At 45.1% G+C, this 26712-nt stretch overlaps 2 protein-coding genes across 2 annotated transcripts in view; one reads left to right on the top strand and one right to left on the bottom strand.

Moving 5' to 3' along the window:
* Window positions 1-15681, top strand: part of GTF2F2 (general transcription factor IIF, polypeptide 2, 30kDa) — a 104573-nt gene extending 88892 nt beyond the window's left edge. Inside the window, exons 8-9 of the mRNA XM_009322851.1 lie at window positions 5907-6050; window positions 12585-15681. Of these exons, the coding sequence (XP_009321126.1) occupies window positions 5907-6050; window positions 12585-12704 (264 nt within the window). The 3' untranslated portion in view covers window positions 12705-15681. The remainder of the gene's footprint in view (window positions 1-5906; window positions 6051-12584) is intronic.
* A 7500-nt stretch (window positions 15682-23181) lies between these two features.
* TPT1 (tumor protein, translationally-controlled 1) overlaps window positions 23182-26712 on the bottom strand; it is a 23728-nt gene continuing 20197 nt past the window's right edge. Inside the window, exons 4-7 of the mRNA XM_009322829.1 lie at window positions 26289-26481; window positions 25445-25550; window positions 24849-24965; window positions 23182-23411 (exon numbers count right to left, since the gene is read on the bottom strand). Of these exons, the coding sequence (XP_009321104.1) occupies window positions 23409-23411; window positions 24849-24965; window positions 25445-25550; window positions 26289-26479 (417 nt within the window). The 5' untranslated portion in view covers window positions 26480-26481 and the 3' untranslated portion in view covers window positions 23182-23408. The remainder of the gene's footprint in view (window positions 23412-24848; window positions 24966-25444; window positions 25551-26288; window positions 26482-26712) is intronic.

Below are 26712 nucleotides of genomic sequence, written 5' to 3'. Positions count from 1 at the left end.
GTCTACTAAGAAAGAAAGGAGTAAAATTTCCTGAAGGAAGATATGATAGAATATTAAATGGGGCTTAAGCGTGGCTGCTCCATGTACCCCTAAATGAACAAATAACAGGAAGGAGGATGGAAAGAAATTACATGTGGATGGGAAATAGCAATAGCTTGTTTGAATACAAGGACAGGGAAAGTGATTTTTTTTTTCCAAGAAATTGTATTAAACCCACATTTTTATTAGAAGAAATTGCAATTGCATTACAATATATGCCAGGATTATAACTTAGCTTTTCTTCTCTGCGAAAGGGACCTTCATTTTCTGTATCATCTGTAGATGATATACATCTTTAAAAGGTTGCAATGTTAATGTTCTTGCAGCTGGAATCTTTCTGTGACTTCATTATTTTTTGTAACACAGCAGAAAAGTTCTCTAGTAGTCCTGTTACCCCTTCAGAGGCTTCTTTTGTGGTCTCCCCTCTTCCCACTCTCCGGTACTATAGAGGTTGGTACCCGTGCTCCAGGGGATGGGAAAACCTTTACGACTTCTTTCAAACAGCTTCAGATGAAACTTTAGATTTAGTCTCACTTCTCTATCACCTTTGTATGAGCTGTCTACCAAAGCAGTGTAATACATCGGCTTCGGTATTAATGATACCTTCAAGAAGGCAATTTTGGCAGCTTTTCAGCAAGCTTAGCAACATACTGGGAAGGTAAACAAAGAGAAATTGATTTCTGTATGAAGACTTGCAGGGATAAACTCACAACTTCTACACTCGCCAGCTTGTTCTAAAATGGTCCTTCCTTGAAAGCATATCGTATTTTAATGCTTTTTAAATTAAAAAACCACGATTTTAAATAAAGGCAAGTGTTCTGTAATATGACTCTCAAAAAGTGCTTTAAGCCTACTGCATAAAACATCCTGTGTGCAAAGAAAACAGGAAGGAAAAAAATGAAAGGCTGCATTGTAACTTGCTATGAGCAGTGTATTCACAAGACAAAAAGAAGAAAACAGCAACAGATACCATGCTTTTTTTTTTTTTAAGTAGCACTTCACAATGCGCTCTGTGTTTTTAGGCAACAGTGGGAGCTGTTGCTGAAGTTGGAGGGAAATGCTGGAGTGTTGCTAATTAAAATGTGGGCAACTGGGACGCCAGCTGCAAATAACTTTTCAACAAAGGGAGGGTTTGATACTCAGTTTTCTGTGCGAGTTGTTTTTATACGTTAATGAATTAAGAATATTAAAATATTCACATTGCATTTGTATAGGGAATACAAACACTCTTCCTTGATTCACTTTAGCTCATCCAGAGAATGTAAAATAGAAGCTCCTACTGGGGAGAGTGTACTGAGGCACTAAAATAATAGGGTAAGAAGAATGCTGGGCATTACAATTCACTAGCAAAAAAAGGATTGTGCTTTGGTTAAAAAGACTACTTCATGTTATTTTCCAGGAGACTGTTATTCATATAATTAGGATTTTATACTCAGTCATGAAATAGTCCTGTCAGAGACCTAAAATCAGTGAAGATAATGTTGAGAATTTCCTTATTGTTACTTTGTTCCTTTATGTAGGAAGCATCAGTTTTAAACCGAGTAGTTTTTTTCTCCACATGGAGAGAGTTGTAGCTAGTAGCTAGTTGCTAGCTAAGCACATTTTCGTGATGTCATTTGAAGAGGTACAAACAGTACCATGGATTTTTTGTTGTTGTTCTCAGAGATTGTCTGGAGAGTCCCAGTAAATTTTCCCATTACGCCCATGTTATTTACCCATTATTCCCGTAGCTCTGCCATGTACAGAAGGAATAACCTCAGTGCTTTGCTCTTGTTCTTGCTCCTTAAAAACAAAACAAAAACCAGAAAAGGAGGAGATGGGTTTCTTCCATCACTTCAGCTTGACCTTCCACCTGAGGAGGTTGCAGTTTGTTTCTGTTTCTGTTTTTCTTCTTCTTGTTCATATTGTTTTTGTCGTTTGGGGAGGTAGAAAATTGCAGAAGGCTTGTAAGAACAGGCATAGTAGCTGCTGCTGTGGCAGAGTGATGCAGCCTGTAACTGGCTGTCTTTATCTTTCACACCATATCTTTCAACTCATGTTTTTGAGTCAGAGGAAAGTTGCTAACCTTAAAAACAAATACATAGGTCTTCACACTGAAAAGTGACCTCAAATGTATGCAGGAACCCAGAACTCAGTCAAGCTTTGTAAATAGAGATGCCTTCGTCTCTCCTACCGTCTTCTGGACTTGACCTCTAAAGTATCGGAGGCTTTTCTGGCAACAAATTAAGGCTGGATAATCCATCTGCTCCTCTTGTAAAATGTTAACATGTGCATATGTTCCAAACATTATTAAGTCCCCAGTCCTAGTCTCCCATAAGCCGGCGTCTCAAATGCAGTAGGGCTCTACTGAAAATCCAGTAGAGTGTTGTTTATTAGTATCAGCCATGACCTGATCAGCAACTGCACAGAGAAACTGGAAAATTCTGTGGATCCCCAAGTCAAAACCGGCTGAAAACTCAGGCTCAAGAAAGCCCACTGCAGTTGATTGCAGGGGCTAATTAGAAAACTGTTTCCAGGAGAACATAGTGTCAGTGTCCTGATTTTTGAAGAGGATCCCATAAAGTTGTAGTTCCTGCTTTCCTTCTTATGTAGAAGGAAACGTACAATATATCTCACGGGACAGTAATTCCCATTGTTTGACTATGAAGTACCAGAGTGAAAAAATCTGAAGCAGTTTTCAGACAGGACCAAAAAATATTTGTTCTACCCAGCTAGATTAGATTATTTTTAATAATGTTTGGGTTGCTGCTGTTGACTCATTTTCTTTTGAAAACACAATGTAACATGGCGCTGTCGGCAACTTTGTGCATGCCAGGTAATTTCTCTACCTTGGTTTCGTTCCATGTAAAATGATGATACTGCCATACTTTGTGATGATCTTACTCACTCGTTTATTTGAAGCACTGTCAGTCTTATTACTTACGGGACAGTGGGTTTGCCCTTTGACTCTCTCCAGCTTAAAAAGCAAAGAAGCAGTTTTCAAATACAAATAATATTAGAAAATAGAAACAAAAAATATTCTTGTGGATGGAAATACGACTTCCAAAATATACAGTGTAATGGGATTCTGATCATAATGGGTGCTTTTCAATGCTAGCATGAAGTATCAACTTCAGACTGTAGCCTGAGATGTGACATATTAATGTATTTTTTAAGACCAAAGGGACAGCTATCATACTAAAATAAATTTAAAATGCATGTCTTAAACCCTGCATATTTCACTGTCTTCAGGATGCACCCACGTCCTTGCAACAAGTCCCTACGCCATTGCACTGAGTTAGAACATGATAGTGGTAGTAGATGATTGCTCTGGAGAGATGGTTTCTCTGTCAGGAAAAATATAAATGCTCATCATATATCTTAGTAAGTTCTGACTTAAGCCAGGTGTAAATTAAAAGCATTTTTAATGCCACAAACTGACTACTGTCAGATCAGATGAAGATAAGATGCGAAGAACTTTTTAGCAATCAGTCGATTCAGTGTATTGCTTATTTTGCGGGTAGCAGAAGAGACAAGCACTCTCACACATCTCCTATTTCATCCTACATTTCATGCAGCGAAGGGCCAGTGTCCTCCTACTTCTCACTCTTTGTATCATTTCTTTCAGTGCTTCATACAGAAACCCTTGCTCACCTACCAGGACGTGGGTAGTGCTGTAGGTCATAGTAGGCTTTTAGGTGAATGAGATTTTCCCTAATTCTCCAACACCTGTATGACTACTTGAATATACCCAGTAGAGAACTGGCCAACTGCTTTGTTGGTGGAGTTGCAAGGCAGAGCACACCCTGGCCAGGCTGCTTGGTATTTTGGGTTTGTAGTTTTGAGGAGTGTCCACTGAGTAGACTTGTTCATATATATTTCAACGCCATTGCAGTTCTACTTCATGCGTTTACGACTAGATGCAGTCTACTTGCATTATACTGGGTAGTGAGACTATACTGGTAGAGAAACAGAAAATGAATCCACAGCAGGGCTTCCAAAGCTTACAATTAAAACCTTTCCAAGGTCAACAGAGGTTCCTAATGAATTGCCGATTGTACTTTCAGAAAAAGCAAATGTTTTGACACACTATTGTTAATAGCAAGGCCGATTTCCTAGATTTATGTTCCTACTCTAGTTTCTGTGGCATAGCAGTTCTGTTGTAGATCATGGCAACCAAGATGATGTACTGTGAAGCTGTTTTACTTGCCACTACAGTTTGCTATTGTTGCAAAGCTATTGCTGTTTTGAAGATTTACATGCAGAGGCTAAAGAGTTAAGTAATTACACCGAAGTGTATTAGTGGATAAAAAACAATTGTGTGGGTTTGTGTGGAGGGGTTGTATCTTTTATAACACTAACATACAGCTGGGAAAGCAGACAAATATTTGGTTGCCCAAGCCCGTCTTAGGTTTTAAGCAGAAGGAACAGACTTCAAGCTACAGGTTGAGAACAATTGCTCTGTGTTCAATTTGATGACGTACATCTGTTTCAGGATTTGAAAGAAAGAGTTGGCTGGCCAGAGACCTGTAAGCAACGGCAAAGGTGGTAATAGTCTTTAGCCACTTTGGGACAGATACCAAGAGACAGGCTATTTTCACTCAGAGAGTAGGAGGGAGTTGGCTGGCAAGGAAACATAGGAAAAAATAAATTGTGCCATAAAACTAATCTCTCTTCTTAAAAATAAGATTTTTAGTATCCAGTAGAACTGTGAATTTTCATTTCTAAGCTTCTTCTCTGGAGGTCTTCCTTTTGAGGATCAGGTTTGACACATCAGAGGCAGAACGACTCCCATACAAAATTATCCCACTGGCAGCCAGGCATGTGTCCCTTACTGATCACGTGCATCTCTTCTGCTGTACGTTGTGCCGCTTTAGATTCACCCACGCAGTTTGCCTGAAAGCACTTGATGATTACATGAATTATATTACCTTCTGGGTCACCTTTGTTGGTTCCAAGGAGCTTGATGGTTCTCTGTTATCAAGGGTGGAATTGGGGGTGGATGGGGTGATGTGCTGGCAGATGTTGCGGTTGGTGCTCTGCGGTGATTGGGATTTGTTTGGGGTGTGCTGGTCTGTGCAAATCTTGCTTCTGATGATGAATCTGAGGATGTGCAAGAAGTATTTTTGGAGGTGATAAAAGTTTCTGCAAAATTACATGGTCATCTTGTGCAGATTATAATAGTTACGTACTTTTTAATATGCATTCTGAAATAGGATAATGTGTGGCAACAAGGGGCCTCTACTTGCTTGGAAGGTTTTTTTTGGACTGCTGTAACTTTGTGTGTGCTACTCAGGTTTCTCCTGAAGAGATACCATCTGCGTCCTTAAAGCGTGTCTTCACTTGGTGAAGTTTGGTTTTATATTGCTGGAGTGGTTGCCTTGAGTGCTGTTTCTGGAGCAGATGAGGCAGTGTCCAAGGGCCATTTGAGCATCCTTTGGCAGGTGGTGGTTATGGTTGTGGATGTAGCCATGTTGGTCTGTGGATTTTCCCGAGTATGGCAAATTGTAGGTTGTTTGATATTTGTCATTATACTTCAGAAGCTGGTATCAACAGAGGTGGAGTGAAAATACCGTCTCAATTTGGATTCCTGTACTTATATTAATTCTCTCTCCAGGTTTGGGCACATCATGCAGGCTCTGCTTTAACCAGTAAAAAAACCCCAGAAACAGAGATATGTATCTGAAAAGCTTATTGTGCTGTGGACAGAATGCTTAGTTTATGTTCATAAAAGAACATTTGAGTGCTCAAAAGAAAATTTTCCAGATGAAAAGCACTGAGTGATTGAACAGTGTTTTATTAAATAAAAGAGGGTTTTTTATGTTCAGCACTGAGAATTATACAGCATTACATATGAATGTCTTTAAAATGTGTTTTGTATCTGATAGATTGAATATGAGAAGAAGAAGAAAGAAGATGGAAAACGGGCTCGAGCTGATAAACAGCAAGTGTTGGACATGCTTTTTTCAGCCTTTGAGAAACATCAGTATTACAACATTAAAGACCTGGTGGACATAACCAAACAGCCGGTGGTACGTACTAATAGTCTTGTAATATAGCCATTTTCAGTAGTTACTATTGTGTATATTTTCCATATCCAGAAAATACTTTAATTTATACTATATGCCTTTGAAACAGCTCTCTAAATATGTTTTACAACAAACAGAAATCATCAAGTTTTAAGTTCACCATTGCAGGGCTGTGTAGGATAGCAAGCATTGCAGCAAGTATGCTTTTTCTTGACAGAGGTGGTTTAAGTAACCTAAATGGTCTCCTTCTTATTTAGGTTTGCTTTAGTACTAGAAACCAAATGCCGTAATGCTCTGACATCTCCCATGCTACTCCTGTCCTCACTGAAGTAACAGCCTAGTTCTGTTGCTGTTGGCAGTAGAGAGCTTGTGTAAGTGAGCGGTCAGCCCTTCTTTCAGCTTCCGAACTTATAGCAACAGGAGTTAGTCTTTTTCTGTGGGTCTAGAAAATTGTGTTTCATGGAATTAGTATTAAATGCACATATTATCTGTGTTAGGAGCTCAGGCATCATGTCAACACCCCCAAAATCGCTTGATTTCCTTTACAAATAGAATAATTTTTAGACTAAGAGTTTAGGGGTTTATTTTGATTTTTTTTTAAACACTGTTTTGATACACAAACAAGAAAAGCATGAAGAGATGTGCTTACATGATGGTTTTGTTATCCTGCAGTGTCTGCCAGCCCCTTTGTCTATGAACCCTAACTTTCCAGTTCTTTCCCTTCTTCTCCTGTTCAAGCTTTCCTTGAGCAGACCAGGCGGGAGCGGGGGGAGACAGTGACACGTGAAGTATCTTTGGTGCTTTTGATGTTTTTCACTGCTGACTTCGATATCTATCCTCAACCCAGCTGCAGTTTTCAGAAAATTTAAAGGGACTTAATTATGTTTGAGTCTAAGCGGAGCAACAATTTCAAAAGTTATTAGAGCTAAGGCAGAAGAAGGAACAGTGACAGCTGGATTATGGAAAAAATTATTCCTCTGTAAAAGAGGGGAAAAAATGGAGGTGCTTACTAGTTTTTCTCACTTCACGTTTAGAATTAAATGGATCTGTATCAGAGGATTTGTATAAGGTGCACAACCTGTTTGGTTAAGAAGCTGCGCAAAGATGTTACCCAATTCAAATACATGCAGGTTCACTGTGTTCTAGTACCTTGGAAGAAACTAGTTGGATAATGTATTCGTGTCTTCTGTTCCATTCATTTATCTAATGAGTCAACTCCTTATCTGTGTGGCAGAGAAGGTGTGTGGATCGTGGGAGCTGAGGAGGAGGAAGGAATAGGAGGAAGACATGGAGGGAGTGGCAAGAAAATTTTAAGATTTTTTTTTTTTTGGTAAGAGATAGGTATGATCTATCTCGATCGCTTTGAATGTAAGTAGGTACAGATTTATCCTATCTAACATGACTTCAGCTAAAAATAGTCACCCACAACTCCCACTTAAGCCATGGGAGAACAAAAGTTTTCTTCCTCCTATGATGTGATTTACCTCTTGAATGTACCTGTCTCTCTGCATCAGCTCAAAGGAGCCTGGAAAAGCTGTTCTTCTGACACACCTTTCTTCATTAAGCACCAAAAGTTGGGCAAGATTAATCCAATTTTTGTCTTAGTCGCTGTCCTAAGGATTAGATGTATAGGGTAGTTATTAGATTGGATGTATAGAGCAAAATACCTCACATGAATACGTCTATTACATTTATGATGAGTTTCTATGCCTGTCTGTATATCTCTGCTGTCATCATATGCTCCTGAATATATTCTGCCCGTAGCATAGTAGATCTGTGCTGTGTACTTTCATCTCAGCAAATCTAGCCTTTGTGGTTTTTTTTCAACTATTGTAGTAATACAGGTATGTTAAAAGGAAATTGTAGACTAACTTGGCCCAACATCACATGTTATTTGGGCTGTATCTTTGCATCTGTGTTTCTTACTTGAGTCTCTCTACTGATGGCTAAAAGTCCCGTAGGGCTCCTGAGATTAATCAAACGATTAAACCCTCTTCCCCTGAGTGGGCCGTGCGGTCTCAGTTTCGAGCTGTGTGTGAGAGTTAGGGGTTTTGTGTTCGTTCCCAGCCAGGGTTTTGCCGTAGGTTCCCCAGACCCGGATATCCTGAGAAAATAAATGACCAGAACCCTCTGCCTGATGCCTTTCTTCATTCACTGGGTAGCCAGTATGGTGATAAATTCAGAACTATCTTTCAGTACATCATCTACCCCTCATCTAAAGCTATCCTGATTTCCCGCCTGGGTTCCCATTAAAAACTTCTGTAGGGAGTTGCTAACGGCATCCATTTCCATTTAAAAATACTATCCCTTGGTTCCTGCTGCTCAGCTGGTGTTTGCTCTGTGTGTGAGCATCCCTGGTGCTGCGGACTTCAACCTCTGGTGTGCAACTTCTGGTTTTTTTCTGAAAATAAAGTGTCTGTTCCTAATGCCCACTGTGACTTCATTGTTTGCAGAGCAGCTATACCTGACAAAAAAAAGTAAAACGTCAATAGGTGAATAGGCATGCTTTCCAGAAACTGTGCTGTACAGAGGTTGGCTGCTAATTAATCTCTGCTGAGTGTTCACTGCTTTATTTTCTGTCATAGTGTCTAAGATTGTCTGGGTATGTAATTTCTCCTCTGAGTTTCTAAACGTTGAGGCTATTTTCAGACACGAGGAAAAAAATGCTGCTGCTGCTGCTGCTGCTGTCTCCCGTTAAAATGAAGTTCTAGGTGCTTACATCACTGGCTAATAATATTGAAAACACATTTGTCTAAGGGAATTAACATCTTTGTTAGTGAAGTAACAAATAAATAAGGGTATTTTTCTTACGTAATGGTAAATGTAAACAGTAAATTAAACCTTTGCTACAGAATATGTTGCATGTTACATGGGAAATATCTGCCATCTTTATTTTGCAATCGTGAAATCACAAAGCAAGTCTATTCTGAATGCAAACTACTGTTACATTAGGGAAACCTGGGTTTGTTTGTTTTCCTTTTTAGTGAAAAATAACAATTTGCAGTAGTAGGCAAAACTGTTGCCACCTACCCAGATGTAAATACCGAGTGCTCCCTGGAAATACTGCAGTAATTCTGGATTTGGACTTCATGGCTGAGAACACAATATGCTTTTTATGTGAGCAATCAAATATTTGTGAAGAATGGAACCATTATGGAACCAGTGGTCTAATATGAACTGTATTTTTTCAAAATGGGGTAGATTGTTTGCAGTTTTTTTCTTTTATTTCAGCTTTAGTAATGGTTATCCTAAATACAGTGAGGATTTTTTTCCCCTCGAAGTTTCAGAAGGGTTTTCAGAGCTTGGAAGTTAACTCCTCTCTCAGAAATTTTTATCCCATAATTCTATAATAACATTTCACTTTTTATGGAAAAAATCATGAGGGAAGGTGTAACAGAGCAGAGGATGCCTGAAATGTACAAACAGATTACCTACAGATTAGCTTTTGTGTTAGAATTATATGTATATAAACATATTGAATCTCTTTCTGAGAAGAAAATTGTGGGCCCCTGGTTAGCGCTCACCAGGCTCTAAAATTCAGTATTTTGCATCACTGGAGGAAGTGGGGGGTTTCTCTTGATGATACAGTATCAGACTGAGTTGTATGCTTCAAGACATATAGGCCAACCTGGCACAGCACAGACCCAGGTGGAGGGTCCTGGTTTCTGGAAGGAGAAGTGATCCTGCAGGAAAAATCATAACGTCCCCTGAACTCGTCTCCTCAAGCCCCTTGCTCTCAAGTACGGTACAGTACAGCAGGATTATCCCTGATTTGTAGTTGTCTAAAAGCTCCAACAGTTCAGCGTTGTCTGTGCACGCAGAGTGATTTTTTGGGGGTTAACGCTCTCAGCTGCCCTCCCTAAAACCACTGCTGCTTGTTTCCCCCCGCAGTGGAGATGGCAAATAGGAATATGTTGCAAATCCTCAGTTGCTGCAGTTCACAGCCCCAGCTTGAAGTGCCCTTACGTGTGGCACAGACGTTACCTTGCTATTGAGTTCGGGTTGGTTTTGTTCCGTTTTGTTACGCTGTTGAATGAAAACTCTTGGAAGTTTTGCCCAGAGAGAAGCAGAACTGCCTGGGGAATTGGGTCTGAAAACTAGCTGAAATTAAAAGTAACCTTCATTTAACTGGGTGGGTGGTTTGGAGGCGTGAGCAAGTAGTGAGAGGTGCGAACTGCCTTGTGCAAAATGTCACCCAAAGATACTGCCACTAAACAGCAGCGAGCCGCCAGGAGCTGTGGACCATGCAGCCGCAGCGGTCTCGTTCTGCCTGAGCCCTGCAGCACCATCGCGCCTGGTGACCTGGCTTCCCAGATGCAGAGTAGGTCTCTCAGCCCAGGAACTGCATGTGGATGTACTTCATGGGACTAAGTGCAATTACGTTTTTTTTCCAATTCTCATGAATCTGTCCGTGTGGTCTAGAGCAGAATTCAACCTTGAATCTGAGTGTTTCTTCTACCCACTCTGCCATCTTTTGAAGCGTCTTGTCAGTGACACTACTGAAAGCTACCTTGTGTGCATGCACAAGGACTGCAAACAAAGCAGTGGATGTGCAGGTACACACATCTACGCATACCCATGCAGAAATCGCTTTTTCACCTGCTTTCATCACCTTTTAAAAAATGCATTGCGCAACAGCAGTGTCGTCGCACAAAAACGTTTGCGCACTAGTTGCTGTTGTAGTGAGTACATTTGTCTTGGGTACCTGACTCTCAAATAATGACAGCATCTCTGCGATAGATGAGGAAAGGTGTGCTAAGAGATGTATATCGATCTCCTGCTGCCACCTGCTGGGGTTTGCGTCGTGCACCCTCGAAAACTGAAGAGCCATCCCCGCCCTGCAAAATGAACTCCCCGCTCACGGCTCCTGTGCGCAGCCACTCTGCTCGAAGAAAAGGCCCTAAGAAACTAGTTTGTATACGCAGTCCGTCAGGGTCATCTTTCTTACATTGGACAAACGCCCCTCATTGCTTTGAGATAGGTTTTTAAGAATAATTTTGCTACGTGAGTCCAAATGAAGTATCATCATTAGTGTGGGATCTGGATTTTTTTTGCTTTGTAAATTTTTTATGTGTACCTGGAGAGAGAGTAATGATTGGTTTCTCTAAAAGAGACTTTTTTTACTGACTGAGAAAATACTTTTTATTTATTTCCCAACTTCTCCGTTTAGCAAAAAATGGGAAGTATGTAGGGAAGAGACTGGGTAATCGGCCTTTCTTTTTTTCCTATGTCATCAACAAATATTTGCTTTTTTTAATGAGGTGGAGTATGTTGATATTTGCGCTTAGTGGAACTGTAGATACAGAAAATACAAGGGTTCCAGTAACTCCAGTTCAATATATGCAGTCAAAGAGGATTAAATTGCTCAATCTAAAGCAATTATTAATTTAATGTAGGGATTCTTAAACTGTGGTCTGCGGTTGCCATGGCAATCCACTCAAGTCAGTCCCAATTAATACTTAAACAAACAAGCAGGCAAATAGCTCTTTAAAAAATGAAACAAATTACTGGTGTTTATTATAAAGAGTAAAGGACGGTGATATTAGTGAGCTGTCCTGTGTCAAAGGTTATACTACTGGTATCACAGCTTTGCTTGTTTTTTTTTAATTTCTCTTCCTAGTCTTAATATTTGAATGTGTTAGAAAATTCTCTGGCACCTACTCAGCTCTCCTCTAGAAACGAGGCCATAATAAAATGCTTAAAGCTTTGCAAAATGGCATGAAGTCCAACAGCTCGGGGCTTTGATGGGGTCTGAATAAGGCAGGGAGTTTCAAGATAATCCCAGCCCAAGCAAGACGAAAAGCCAAGAGCTTTTAGCTCAGGTGGAGAAATTCCAGCAGGAGGAAGATGTGTGAGATAACGGTGATGTACAGACCCGCACGGTGGCTGTGTCCCACCGCCCCGGGGGGCCCCTCGTGCACAGCGGCCACCCGCGCGGCTCGCTGCCTGTGGCGGCAGCGAGGTCCCAGGGCAGAAAGCCTGCCCGCATCCCCACTCCTCCGCAGTCATGTGAGAAACGTAACAGCGCGCAGACTTTTAGACCAGCTGTGCATCTGATACGCGGGGTACGTTGGGAATATCTCAGCCTTTTGATTTGGCAAGTGCCCCGTCTTGAGACAGGAGCTGTGGAGCATCTCCGCTAGCTCATCCGTGGGTGGGTGCTTGTAGGTCTGCAGTAATCTCGGCATCGCCTTCCCAGAGGCGCTGGGAGCTTCGTTTCCGCAGCCCATGGAGCATCCATCTAGCTAGTACCTGCCTCTCCGCACCCTGGCAGGGCTGCGCAGGGACTGCCCGGGAGCCATCACCCCTGGGGCTTGTGCCAGCCATTACACCCCCAGTGGCTCTAATCCCTCTTGGTGCCTGGGGGTTGAAGTCTATCACAGTCGTTATCGCACAAGTTAGTGCCGATCAGCCAACCTTGCCGTCCGCCGGGTTGTTTTTATGAACCCAGTTGATGTGATTGAGCAGATCGTGAGACTCATGTAGGAACCGTGGTAATTGCCTGCCTGTATAATTTGAATTTTTGTTTCCTTTCAGATATACTTGAAAGAAATTTTAAGAGAAATAGGCATCTACAACGTGAAGGGGACCCACAAAAACACATGGGAGCTGAAGCCAGAATACAGACACTACCAAGGAGAAGACAAGAGTGATTAACAAAAGCGTTTACAAAGCAAGGGAGAATTAGAGTGATTGCACTGAGGGAACCGTGGGGGGGTTTACAGACAGGACTGAGCACAGCGCAATTCTGCAAGGTTCAAGTTAAATTAAAGCATCTGATACTTTGTAATTTTCTGTAGCTTCATTTTTTTTCCAAGGAATATTTCTTGTATGTTTCAATAAGTGTTTTGTCTTTTGACAGGAAAAAAATATTTATAGAACAAACTTGTATTAGTTTTATCATTATTAGAAATCTTTTGAGTTCTTATCTTACTTTTTCTTGGTAGCTTTGTGGCTTTTCCAAGCCTCGATGACTTTGAAGGGAAACGTGTCCATGAGGACCCCGTAACTTTGTGGGTTTGCATTCCAGTAGGACCAGAGTAATCCCCTCACTTCTGCTGGGATCTGTCAGGGCTTCCTCTGGAAGGCTGCAAAGGTACACAACCCTTTGCACAGTGTTTGGGTGGGACGGACGTGATGCTCCTTTTGGGATCAGGCTTTAGGAAAAACAGCCACAACCGCGGTGCTCATCACAGTCCTTAGACTCCATGGGAACAAATCAACAGTTAAAAACCCGTAAAGTGAAGGCTGTTGGACACACAGGTCTGTGGGAAGACGACAATCCCCTCCAGGTGATTAGTGAGAAAAAAAATGAAATATCTATTAGGTACATCAAGGAATAGATTTATCTTTTGTTTGTTTTTTATGATGTTACCTGTTTTATGTTTAAGCATATCAATAAAAGCGATATTTTAATTTGTACCAGGCAATGTTCTACGTTATTGACTGAACACGTGTTATCATTTAGATAGCAGAGGTATGAAGGGTTTTTTCAAACCATGTTTTTATTGCTGGCTTTGCCACTGGGTTTCTGTGTGTTTTGGGGAAGATTGCTTAATCCATGTCTCTGTTCCCCCATTTTTGAAATGCCCATTGCAAGGGTTGTCTATTCAGCATCCTTCTTGGGAGGGAGCAGGGAGGGAGATGGGACGGGACTACTTAATTATATTCTCAAAGCTTTTATGCTAAAAAAAGAGCAAAGAAAACAGAGTGGAAAAACCCTCCTTAGTATACCTGTAAATGAAGCAGAAGGTGAGATTTTATAGCACAACTTTCACATTCCCTCAGGTCCTTCAGATGTGTGCATCACTTCTGCACACTAATAAAATAACAGGTCTGTGTGAAAAGCAAACATTCCATTTTTGGTCCACTTGGAAGCAGTGAAAGGTTCAGAGGGGGGTCAAATGCCTTTGGAGGTTTGTAAAACAACTCTGACCCTTTATGCGTAAGTGACACATTTTAATTTTGCACAATTCATTTTTTCTAGAATTATTTGTGTAGGTATCTCTCTGCAGATATGCTTCCTGCTGGTGCTCAGCTTCCTGTGGCATGAAGTGTCCGGTTCCTGGGAGGTGGACTACTGGGAGTTTTTGAAGGGCAGATCACGTTCCAGGGATGTGTGTGTGCGCTTTCATAAATACTGCCCTCGACTCCTGTCTCCTCAGGCTCCACGAGCAGGACCCAGCTTGCTAACGGCTGCGGGGCGTATCTGAGGATGCTGAGGAACCCAGGAAGTCAGCCTTCATGCCTTGGTTCGGTACATGACGTGCTCCCCACCAACAGCCAGAGCCTGCACACGTTGCTGTCCTCCTCATGCTGTTCGAGTCCTCCGGAGACTTGCGTTCACAACCACGTAGGATGAGAACTCTTGCTTTTCATGAGCTGGGTTCCTCTGTTGGATTCGTGTCCTGTTGGAGCAGCTAAGGTACCTAGAAAGTCTAGGTCAGCTTCTCCCTTGTGTTGCTCCTCACGTGATCTTCTAAAACCACGCAGGGGAATGCCATGCAATCCTGATTTAGTAGTGTTGTAATTCAGTGCCACAGGTAAAAATGGCCATGCCGTTTCAGAGGGAAAAGGTTGCCTTTAGTGGGATCCCCAGCAGGATTATCTTAGCAGGAAAGTATTTTGGATCTGCTTGTATTTTTGGTTTTATGCGAGTTGACTGCTTCACAATTTGTCTTCAATTGAGAGGGACATAATCGGTCAGCGTGAAATGCCAGACATAAGTAAAGTAGGTATTTTATTGACCTGCAGGGTGCCTTTGGACAGGGTAAATAGGCTTACGAGTAATGGAAAGTGTACAGAGCATGCCATTTTTTATGGGTTTTATGTTTTTTACAAAAAAAATTATTTTTATGGGCATCGTTAAAAATGAACGAGCAACAGAAAGGCTGAGGAAACCCAAGGTGCCCTGTTTCACCTGCAGCCTTCTCTGGAGCAGCACCAGTAAGGTGCTTCAAGGTAAAAGGGGAACAGGAGAATGAGGAAACTCTTATTTCAAAAAACAGCTGGGAAACATTATGCCAGGATAAACTAAGAAAAGACATCTAGTGGACAGTCTAGAAGCCAGGCAGCTTGTGAAGCATTTTTTTTTCCTGCTTCCTGCATCATTTTGAAGACTTTCTAGCTTGTTAGTGTGCAACTGGAATTTTAGCCCCAAGAGCAGCCACAAAATCCATGTGGCATGAAAGAGGGGCACAACGAGCCCGCGGGGGTGCTGAGCAAGAGGATGAAAGATGCTCTCCTGTGCTGACACCGGGACCTGTGCTGTGCATTCAAGGACTCTGCTGCCTCCTGCATGGTGGGAGCGCACAGTAAAGATGGAGGTGGGGTTGTTAAGGGGCCGTTTGCAGGTCATCATCCAGCCTGCAGCCAAGCCACGGGGGTCTTGCAGCACAAACCACCACAGTGACAGAAGCAGCGGGGTAGACATGCTGCTACAGGCCCCACGTTCTCCCCTTCTGCAATAACTCGAGGTATCGCAGGACCGGTTTAACTTCACGCAAGGCTGCGATAATGATTTAGCATTTAGGGCAACCTCATTGGGATCCAGCACGTAATAACCAGCAAAAACTCTCCAGCTCCGCTCCGCTTGTTCTGCAAGGGGACCTTACGCAAGTGCTGTTAGCAGGATTGCCATCTGCTGAAAGAGAGGAGGAGGAGGCTCGTAGGCGTTCAAGTCTGATTTCCCCGGCCCCCACGTTTGGATTAATTTAAACTCTGAACTCACAGCAGTGATGAACACCGATTCCCTGCTGGTCTTCCCACGTGCTGCTGTCTCTGCTCGCTGCTGAACTCCGCTTGTGCAGGTGTTCTTGACTATGAGTGGTCAAAACACTGGTCCACGAGCGGGTCCCATAGGCACAAGCAGAAGTATCAATGTGCCAAATGCCATTAAATGAGATTAAAAGCACGTCTACTCTCTAGCATTACTTCTCCCGAATGACCAGTTCTTTGAGTCATCGGAAATTTTATACTCTGTAAGCCCAGCTGGTACAGGCAAGGGCCTGAGCTGCTGCAAGGCGGCAGTGATGCGGCTGCCCCAAGTGGAGACATCCCTGTGCCAGTGGGCTGGGAAACGGGTGAGAAAAAGTGCAATCCTGGAGGCTGCCGCTGCTACGTGGGGAAGCGGGGTGGATTTGAACCCGGCATGGGACAGGCTGGTCCCGGTGCTGCCCTGCTTCCCTCCCCACCAGCTCACAGCACTAAACATCTGCCTGCCTCCGCTGCTGCTGCCTGCCTCCTCCGCAGCCCTGCCTACAGCCGGCCTGGAGGCTGCTGGTGGGACAGGCAGGCCCGCACGATGAATGGGAGCAGAAAGTATCGGGCGTGAATATTAGCTGCGGACCAGCAAAAAGTGATGTGGCTACAAGACCTCCGCTGCCCACGCCACATCTTTGACGCAGTGCTCGTAGTGGGATCGGTGCTCGCTAGCTGCTTTGATCCCAGTGGATGCTCCCCAAAAGTCGGCCATGCTTTGAGTCAGCTACGTATTGTCTTCACCAGCTGCTTGGGGTTGGCTCCAGCCGAACGTACCTCCTGCGCGTGTCAGCTATGCCCACCCACATTCACATGTCCCCGTCGCCAGGATGGCATTTTTCATTAGTCACTGTATTTATTGACTCCTAACAAATCGTTTTTCTCGCTAATGCAGTATCAGAGCTGAGCTGCTGCTCCAGGCTCACCTGAAAGATAGCTCTGCTTCTTGAGCCTTTCAAAGAGCTGTGGCTGGGTACAACCTGCCCCATTTCTCCTACCGGTGGCAGGACTGGAAGACTCTCTTGGCTCTCCTAAACAAGACTGCGTGTGGTTACCAGGCTGTGGGCTTAGCCTCTCTCTGGGAGTGTTTAATTATTTGCACAAGGATGACAAACTCCAACAGAAAAGATCAAAAAAGGCCATTTCCAGAAGAGCTCAGCACCCGGTGCTACAGCAGGTATCTTAAGGTTCGCATCTCTTGTCTGGCTCAAGCAGGTCAAACTTTTCCACGTTCACCTCTCATCAAATGCAAAAATTTCAGAGTTCATTGCCTTTTGGAATAGGGAATTGGTAAATATCTTTGGATGGGGAGCACGGGGCACCCATAAGCCAGAGGGGTCAATGACCACAGGTGCCATTGAGCATCGCTTCGGCTAACCACACCTAGGGCTTGTGTGACGAGCAAGATTCAAGCCCCAGCAGCTGAACTTACAGCAGCCCTGTTCTCCTTCCCAGCTCGGCAAATCTCAGCGCAAGGAAATGCTTGTTACTGGTCAGTACGACCTCAGCCAAAATGTGTCCCTTGGAGGAGTGCAGCCAGCTGAGAGGGGCTTTCTGCTCCTGACGGCATCACACAGGGGTTTGGGCTTTTGCAGCTGGTGTGTTTGCAATTATAGGCAAATAACCAGGAGAAAGGGGAAGCTGCAGTATTTGGCTTTCAATCTTGAAAGGAAGGGAACAACTGTTTCTTTTCACCTCTACTCCATTAACTCCAGTTTTACCTCTGAAGCTCGTTCTTGAGAGTGGGATTTCCACGGGGACCTGAGCACCTCCATGAGGCAGGGAAGGCTTTCAGCAGCAGCGAGACACATATAACCAAGTACCAAGGTCCAGAGGAACAGGCGAGGGCAAAGCCTTGATTAAAAGCAACGAAGGAAACAACAGAGAGTCCTTCCTCAGCCACCTAGGTCTATGCCTGCACCCGGCCAGCTGCCCTCACCAGTCTGTGGTGGGAGGGTTGGTAGCACTGGAGGAGGGAAATGAGACCCACCCACCCTGGGCTTCACACATCTAATTTAAGGTCTTTTTTTTTTTTTTTTTTCCCAGAGAGGCTCACGTAACACCCAGCATGGATTCCTGAAAAGCCTCCCTGCACCGCCAAGCGCAGCCAGGGAAGAGGCTATTTATACTCCAGCAGTGGGAGAGGCTGCAAGCAGCAAGGGCTATGTCCGTGCCGGGTCCACCAGCCCAGGCACCCCCAGCCATGGGATTTTCCTCCTGCGTGTCCTTCCCAAAGCTCCCTGGCCCACAGTAAGCAAGGTGGCCATGAACACAAAACCCTTCTACTTGTGGGCAGCTGCTATCTTGCCCATTCGGCTTAAGAATCGGGTGGGTTTGTGGGGGTCAAAGCACTCTTAGCCCCACCACGACAGGTGAACTGGACAGCACATGCTGCCAGGAGGCAGCCGCTGGGCTGGGGAAGCCAAAGCCCATGGGTGAAGGGCTACGCTAGCCTCCTTAAACACCTTTTTATGGGCAGCCTGACCAAGCACCAGCAGCCGCAGGAGGTTTCATGGCTGCAGCCCACAGCAACCACACAGCTGCAGAAGGCAGAGAAATCATCCCTCGCTGCCTCAGCTGGAAGGGCCAAGGGTGCCCGGCTCAGGTGCAGACACAGCTGTAGGTAGAGGAAGTGAACCTCAGCCCTTGAACCAGACTATTCCAGTAGCAACAGTGCGGTCTTGCTAGCTGAGCATCCACAGCGAGCAGGGAGGGAACAGCCAGCTTTACACAGCCTCTCCTCAACTACTCTATTACAAAGAACTTGGGAAGCCAATTCTTAAATCCTCTCTGGACATAGAATTTTTTGGACATTCCCTATAAAAATCAAACAGCTGCATTGCTTTGGCAGGGCTGCTGGCATGCCCATGCCTTGCTGAGAATAGGAGGAAAGGGGCTGCTCTCCAAAATGCCAGCAGTGCTTCCCCCCACCGCTGCTGGTCACAGACAGGGAGGTGAATCCAAGCTGTCGGCTCCCAGGATAAACAAGAGGGCTGCAGAGAAACAGTTGCTCATCGTTTTTCTCACCGTGCTCAGCCACTGCCCTGTTGGCGAGGTTGGGATCACACACCAAAATAGTCTAAAAAGGCCTCCTAGCATCAGTTTAAGGGTCTTTTGGCTCCTTTCTGCCAGAAGTGGAAGGTGATGAATGCAGCTCCAATGGCTCAAAACACCCAGCAGCTACACACATCCTGAACAACATCCTGCCATGCTCCTGCAGAGCGCACTTCCAAGGTTACCAGCATTTGCTGGCACCAAAAAAAGCTCGCCAGGCCCCCAGCCCTGGCCGCGGCCACTTGGCCATGATCTCTGCACAACAGCTTCCAGCTGCGGCTTCAACCAAACGCCAGCCAAGGCACAAACCAGCATAGTCGCACCCCTGGCAATGGATTTTGGGCTGTTGATGGCAGTCTTTCAGGCTTGGCTAGGGTTTTTTTCCTCCCACCGAGACATTTATCTCAGAGCTAAACAAACATGGTGTTTAACTGCTGCTCTCCTGCTGTGGGCTAGCGGCGATGTGGAGATTTACTCGCCGGCTGGTGCAGGGCGAAACATCCCAGTTTACAACAGCAGCCGCATCCTAGGGAAGCAGCTGCAGAGCTGAAGCGCAGCCAGAGGCCTATGAGAACAGAGGGAGGCATCTTACCTGCTCCAAGCCAGCAGCAGCATGCGAGAAAGCAGAGGTATCTTGATGCAAATACTACTGCCATTTAATAAAAGCATCCTCCTTAGAGGGCTGTCACTGAGAACAGTGCCAGGACTGCAGCAGGCTGACCTGAGATAGCTCAACAGTCAGACTTGCTAAGGGAAGGAAGCAAGTTGCAGCTTTTTAATCTTTTTCTACATCTTTTTTAAAAAATAATCTAATTTTACTTCTCTGACAACAACCATGTCCTAAGCTTACGGTAAATCCCTCCTGGCCTTGAGCTAAACCACTTGGAAAAAAAAAATCCCAACCAAAACAAACCCAACTCTGTTCCCTACATCCATTCATTTAAAATTTGCCCTTTGCAGGTTCTCCCTCCTTGTGCCGAAGCTGAGGGCTGCACGAGGCTCCAGCACCCACCCCCTGCCCACGCCAAGTGGACAAAGCCAAGGGATGGAGCTGTGTTGGTTCAGCTGGGTACCTGAGGGTGCAATGGGGGTATCCAGCCCCCCATGGCCCCACCAGCGCCTCTCCCAGCACACCAGATGTTCCCTCCACTGCATGAACATCCCCAAGCCTACACCCTTTCTCCTCAAAGCAGGCAGCCAAGGAGCAACAAGCCGCTGCAGCAGCGTTCGGACGTTAACAGCACAGTCACTGGCCCGCAGGAGGTGGGGTTTTTTTTGCCAGGGCTTGGCTGAACCCCTGCACACAACAGGCTGTGGGCTGGAGAGGCTGCGGGGATGCTTTGAGAGGGCAAAAGAGAGTGGATTTTTAGACAGGGCAAGACCCAGCTGGGGCAGCAAAACTGTGAGGGGGGAAGGCATTGAGGGAGAGCAGTGGGGTGGGAGGGCAAAAGGCCAAGGGGACCGTGGGAGACATGCCCAGCACAGTAGCTGCTTCCTCCAGTCCCAAGACATCACCCCCTTAACTACAGAAGTACAAAACTTAAAAAGGGAGGGTTTTTTCCCCCCCTCTTCATAAGCAATCAGCTTTCCTTCCCCTGCCAGCAGCCAGCTCCTGGCGGGTGCAGGAGCAGCCTCCTGGCCCTGCACAGGGCTGAGACCCAAGCCGGCAGAGGAAAGGTTTCTACCCAGTTGCTTAACCGCTCCATGAGGCTTGGGGGAAAAGCTATTTGGATCCTTCCCAGCTCCACAGCCCTTCCAGGCACAGAAAATATCTTCCCAGGAATGCAAGATACAAGCCTGATAAATACATGTTTTAAAACAAGATGGGATAGGTTTTAAAGCTGTCCTTCGGTTCAGGCTGTGTTTAAGCAGCACCAGGGTAATTTGTTATGATGGGGGATTTTATCAATTTAGTAAGTCCAAAGCTGTAGTGTCACAGCAGTATGAAGCCTTGCCTTCTCAAATCACTTTAGCTTTTCAGCGCCAGAAAACAAGCTGCTTGAAATGAAAAGGGGCCAGAAGAGGAGGAATTGGGTTACGAGGAAATACACTGACTTAATTTCCAACTCGGAGTTGCATCACGGATTGTTGACAAGTGCATTTACCAGCCAGGGGCCTCCCACTTAACAGCATGTAGCAACTCCCAACGCAAGGAGCTGGATCCCGACTTTCCCTCGCCCTGCCTCCACCGCAGGCAGCTACCACAGCAGCGTGGCCGAGACCACCGCTTGTTGCCGGTGGCACAGTCCTTCCCTGCCATCAAGTGTGGTTTAACTTCTCCTCCCTGGTGCCTGGCAGGCAGAGCAGCAAGGCTTGACCTTTTCCCTGAGGAAACTGAAGGCAGCAATGCATTTTTGGGAAGCACGGTGCAGCCAGCAGCAAAACCACTTCTCTCGCAGCTCGCTGGAGAGACGAACAGAACAAAATCCTGCATCTCAAGAGCCTTTGAACGGACACTTTCCTGCAAGAGGCTGAAGGGAGACTTCCCATCAGAGGCTCCGCCATGCAGAAAGCATACGAGACTGGTAGGGGCATGTAACCCACTAGTTAGGCATGTTTACACACACCAACTGAATATCCCAATTAGCCTGCAGTACAGACAGGACAACACGCAATTTGCCATGAGCCGTTCAACCCAACAGCAAGGCTGTGCTCATCACGCTTTTAAGCACCTGCTTTTCAAAGCAGCGCCTCATCATTTGTACGCAGCTGCCACGTGGCAATTTGCTCCAGGCTTGTGCCCAGGGTCCCCAGCCTCAGCATAACTACCCCGTGCCTGGCTGCTCGGCAAGAGCTGTTTTCACCCCCACACCCCAGCTCTGCTTTGAACACTTTGACTCACTGGAAGCGGGAGCCGGGGGTACCAGGGGCTGCACAGCCACGTGAGCCCTGCCCTGCCCGCACTAAGCTTACTCCACTGAGGAGCAAATGTCTCAAACTAAGCAAGTGCTTACTCTCCCCTTCCTTTAAGGCTCCCAGATTTTAAACAAAGATGCAACAGGAATGCTGAGATAGCATCCTCACCCGGCCCCATTCAAAAATCCTCTGCAAGGAAAGCAAGAGCTGGCTCACAATGATTTTATTTAGACTTTGAACCTGCCTCCCTGCCTTTCAGCCCCACTGGGCGAAGGCAGAGGAGCATTAATTTACATTGCCCAGATTACACCAAAGTTGCAGCTCAGCCAGAAGCGCAGCTCACCCAAGACCCTTTCCTGGGAGAGCTAAAAATACAGATATGTAAATGAAGTTCCCACAGAACTAAAATAGGGTGTGCTTAAACCAGACAGGAACCTCCGAGATAAGTAGGGCACACTCCACTCCCACCTCCACAGACAGCATCTCGCTCCTCCCATCCCGCTGCCGCATCTATCTCACCCCTGCAGAAACCTGCCTCCACCTCGGCCCTCCGGCACCAGGGGCCAAAACCTGACACGGGACAGCCCAGATGCCAAAACTCTGCTGAAGTGGAGGCCCGAGGCCTCACAGATCAACAGCTAGCAAGTGGGTCATGCCCTCCCCTTTCAGGCACCTTAACCTCCTATACCTCTAACAGTTAATGACTTGCAGTCCAAGGCAACGTCCCTGGTCAGGCACACACAAGCCACTGCGTTGTCCGCAGCAACATAAACCCCCTTGCCCCAGCTGAGGCCCTGTGAAGGTATCTGTATTCCTTTATTCAATCCAGACTGCCACAAGGTCAGGCAGGTAGAAAGCGCAAGGAACCCCTTACTGTTGCATCTCAGCGAGAACCGGAGAAGCAATGGCCGTTTGCTCCAGGTCTGTCAAACGGATGCATTGTCCTAACGAGGAACACAGCAGGAACAGGAGTTACCTAGCAATTTCACCCCCTCCCCACAATGTTCCCACTACCTGGGCTCAGACAGAGTGCTGGCATTAGACTAGTGCTCCATCCATCCTCCTACCTTAATCTTGAAGTCATACTACAACTGAGGACAGACTCAAGTATCCTCGTCTGACAAAGCAGCTCAGCCAGCACTCAGCTTGAGTAGCACATATTCCATTCCGTTTAATTTTGGTATCTTCCAGAGACGGAAGACTCTGTGCAATCGTGAAAGATGAAGAAGGTCCACTCCACTACGATGACATTTCTTGAGCTTTGCCTTATTCCCCTCAGCCTGCTCTTGTACTCCAACGCCACAGGTAGAAACTACGTGAGGTCTGTCTGGAGACAATCAAGTTGTAGTACGCTAGGACCAGGCTATACTACTGACAGTACCAAATCCTCAGACAAACATCTTGCTGCAGCCTCTCCTGCAAGTCACCCTAAGAAAAACAGTAGACCAAAAGGCATCACCTAGAATGGGTTTAAATGAGTTTTATTTTAGACAACCTACATGACAGATGTTTGGTTTTTTCTTTTTTTAAAACAATGCCTCCACTCCAAATCAGGGTCAAAATAAGTGAATAAAGCTCAAGATGACATCAGTCCAGTTGTTAGACATTGCCAATTCCTGGTGGTGTGCCGATGAAGAAGAAACAGCAGCCAGCTATGAAGACAGGTGATCCAAAACCATACTGTTTGATTCGTTACTGAAACGAGAGTAGCAAGCGTTAGTTCAAGGTCATGACAGTCAGGGCAAGTTTCTGTAACTTATCTGTGTATTCCCTAATTCAATCTGAGCTGCCACGGTCAGGCAGGCAGAAAGCGCAAGGAAGTTATTTTTGCATCTTAGTGCAAACCAGGGAGCAACAGGACAAGTGCTCATGGTCTATCAGAGGATGCTGATCTTTTCTACGATCATACAGAGCGACTGGCATCAGCTGCTGAGCAAGCCCGACAAGATGCTCATTCACACCCTTTTTGCTTGACACACCAAGTTTCAGATTTCCTCTCACGTAAGAGCATGGCCTAAACCAGAACTAAAGCTTACCATGTACGTGCCGTCTCTTACAAGAGCTGTACCAAGAAGCTGGAACAGGTTTTTTTGCCCACCACAACGCCTCGCTACTGTTCTTTTACCCCATCTTGAAGTAGATGGGGTTGTCTGAATTACACATCCAAAAGGTCTGCCCAAGTAGGGGAGATGCAGACAAGCTTCTGCTCAGAGGTACGTTCCAGGTGACTGCCTGTTCTGGGGTCCATGACAGACATCACCCTTCAGTCAGGCTGCAGGAGGTGGCGAGTCTGGGCCAATAAAAGTGTTCCTCTAGTTGGGCTACTGCTCCACGCTATAAGTTGGTTCATCTTTACATGACTTGCATACCAGAAAGCCTGTAAGAGGCTTTACAGATAAATTTAGCTGGCTATAAACAGCCTTCGTAAGTCTGCAGTGACTGGGCAAAGCAATTGGTGATCCCACACTGCTAGTCTGCAATGGATTCCACAGCTCTTGGAGTAAGCCAAAAAACGCAAGTGTTGGGATCCAAATACTGTTTTGTTGCAGCCACATTCCAACCCGAAGTAACTAAAGAGAAAGCAGACCACAGGAGCTGCCTGAGCTCAGGCAGTTGGAGATTCCAGATAGAATAAGGTTAAGTACTCGGTCAAGTATTATCGTGTTCCCAAATTTAGGGCAATATTCAAACAGATGGTTCTTGCGTAACAAAATAAGGGCATCAGATTAAGTGAAAGAAGATGAAACATGACCATGTAAGGTACTTCAGAATTAACCCCTGCAAGAGGGATCCAAAGTAGAAGTGCTCCATTTCAGAGGACGTTGTCTTTAATCGAATAGTTTAAAGCCATTACCAATTACAGACGTCTCACCAAGGCAATTCCTTCTGCATTTCTTAGCCATTAAGTCACAATGAATCACTGCAGTGAAACTACATCCCCTTGGAGTATGATTCAATAGTATGCACGGGAAGTTTCAGCCACTTTGTATAATACGAAGCAGCAGTTAGCCGTACTTACATGAACTTTAAACTAGCAGCTACTGCTCAACAGGGATAGGACAGAACAAGTGATAGACTGAAAGAGCTCATCATGTAGTTAGGCGCATTCATCCAATTCACGTCAGTACTTACACATTTCTCAATTTCTAAGCCGTCCTTAAAGAAAATCATATATGGGGTCACACCATCCTCACGGAAATCCAGGAGAGCCACCATACCATCTGGATTCATGTTCTCTCCTACAAAGAACTTCAGAGAAATGTGTTACTGAGACATTTAATGAGCTACTACCAGGGCAAAGTGCCTTTTATACAAGAAACCCGTAAGATCTACTAGTTCCGTTTAAAGGTCTCCCTGACCAGCTGCAGGGATTTTGCTTTCTGCAGCTTGTCCATTTTAGTACGACATAACTTTACCACACTGCTGTGAACAGCAGAGTAAGACACAGCAGGGTCCAGTGTGATCCATCTTTCAAGTCTTTAACTCCATGGTTCCTAAATGGTGATAACTACAAGTGTTGCAGGCCGAAATGAAATCCCCGAACGCCTAAGAGCCTTTCACTGTTTCTCCTTCCTGACTCTCAGAGCCCCTAAAACTCTCAGAGAAGGGTAAGCTAGATGTCCTCACAACAGGAGCCCTCAAAACTCTCCACAAGCTAGTTCAGCAGATGAACCAATTTCAGCTCGTATCACTGCAATACTGCTGTAAGGAGACGTAAGTTTCATTACCTGGTAGTTTTTGAAGTTAGCAAGGATGTGTTTGATTTGTTCTGCAGCCCCTGTCATGAAAGGCTTTACTCTCTCTGGCTTGTGTTCCTCAAGTCTGGCTTTGATTCTGGAAGGGGAAAAAAAGCTCTGAAAACGTGTTCTAGCCTAATAACTTCATTGTACAGCATCACATCACAGCAGAAAGAGTTGCTGGCAGTCGAATTGTTTGATTTTGCTGCTTTTCCCCCTCTCCCTCTCAAAGCCCCCAAATTTTAACTTAATATTGCTAGTGAATTAGCAGAACAGTGCCTGCCACTCATATCAAGCTCATTATACTTCCAGGCTAGCAGTAGACAAAAGTTAGCAAGTCATTTCCACAGCATCAAGACTACTATCCATCAGTATCACAGAGAAAGTGTTTTCACCTTTAATGCTAACCCACTAAACACTGAGCAACATAAATTATACCTTGAATCAGCAAAAATTTCTATTCACACGCATTATAATTGAACATTTAAATTGTCAAGTTAGAAAAGCTTCCTGAAGCTTTCTTCACCGCACCACCCCCTTCCCCGTGAAGGTTTGGCATAGAGGAATCAGAAAGAAAACAGCAAGGTTACAAATAATATCCAAAGCACATGATCAGTCCTCTACCTCAGCCAAGATAAACTTAAGATATTCTAGTATCAATTCTTTAGAGCTCCAGTTTTGCCAAGTATTAAGACATTATCGAAGTTCACAGCCAGTGTGGCACCTGTGTCAGAACTAACACCTACTAGGAACAAGGTTCAACACCGTTTTTAAAAATCTCAGCGACCTAACAATTTCGCCATCCCATTTAAAGACAAAGCCGACCAACACTTACGCTTTCATGTAGTCCTTGATGTACTTCTTGTAGGATTCTTTTGTAAAGCTGGTTTCCTGAAGGTGGTGGTTTATTACTATATCAACACCAGTTATGACTGTGGCTTCTGTTCCATCTCCCTCAGGACCTTCAGCAGAGGCATTGCCACCAATTAGAGAGTCATCAATTTGACCCTCTGTCCTGGTGACCATCTAGATTTAGAGACATCAAAAAACTTAACGGCTCTGCAACAACCTTAATGCTACCGCTCTTACACATCTATGACCTGACAGCAGGGCATGATTTCAGAGCCACAGTTAAGCGCAAGGAATCTGACTGCAGCCCGACCACAGACTTCTTAAGCCAAGTTCCTCTCCCGGTGCCTGACTAAAGGTTTGTTACACAGCCAGCACTGCGCTCCAGCTCGGCCGCCCCGGGCCCTCTC

This window comes from Pygoscelis adeliae, unplaced genomic scaffold, assembly GCF_000699105.1.
Source record: "Pygoscelis adeliae isolate BGI_AS28 unplaced genomic scaffold, ASM69910v1 Scaffold74, whole genome shotgun sequence".
Classification (NCBI taxonomy): Eukaryota; Metazoa; Chordata; class Aves; order Sphenisciformes; family Spheniscidae; genus Pygoscelis; species Pygoscelis adeliae.
This window is presented reverse-complemented; position numbering and strand designations above follow the sequence as displayed.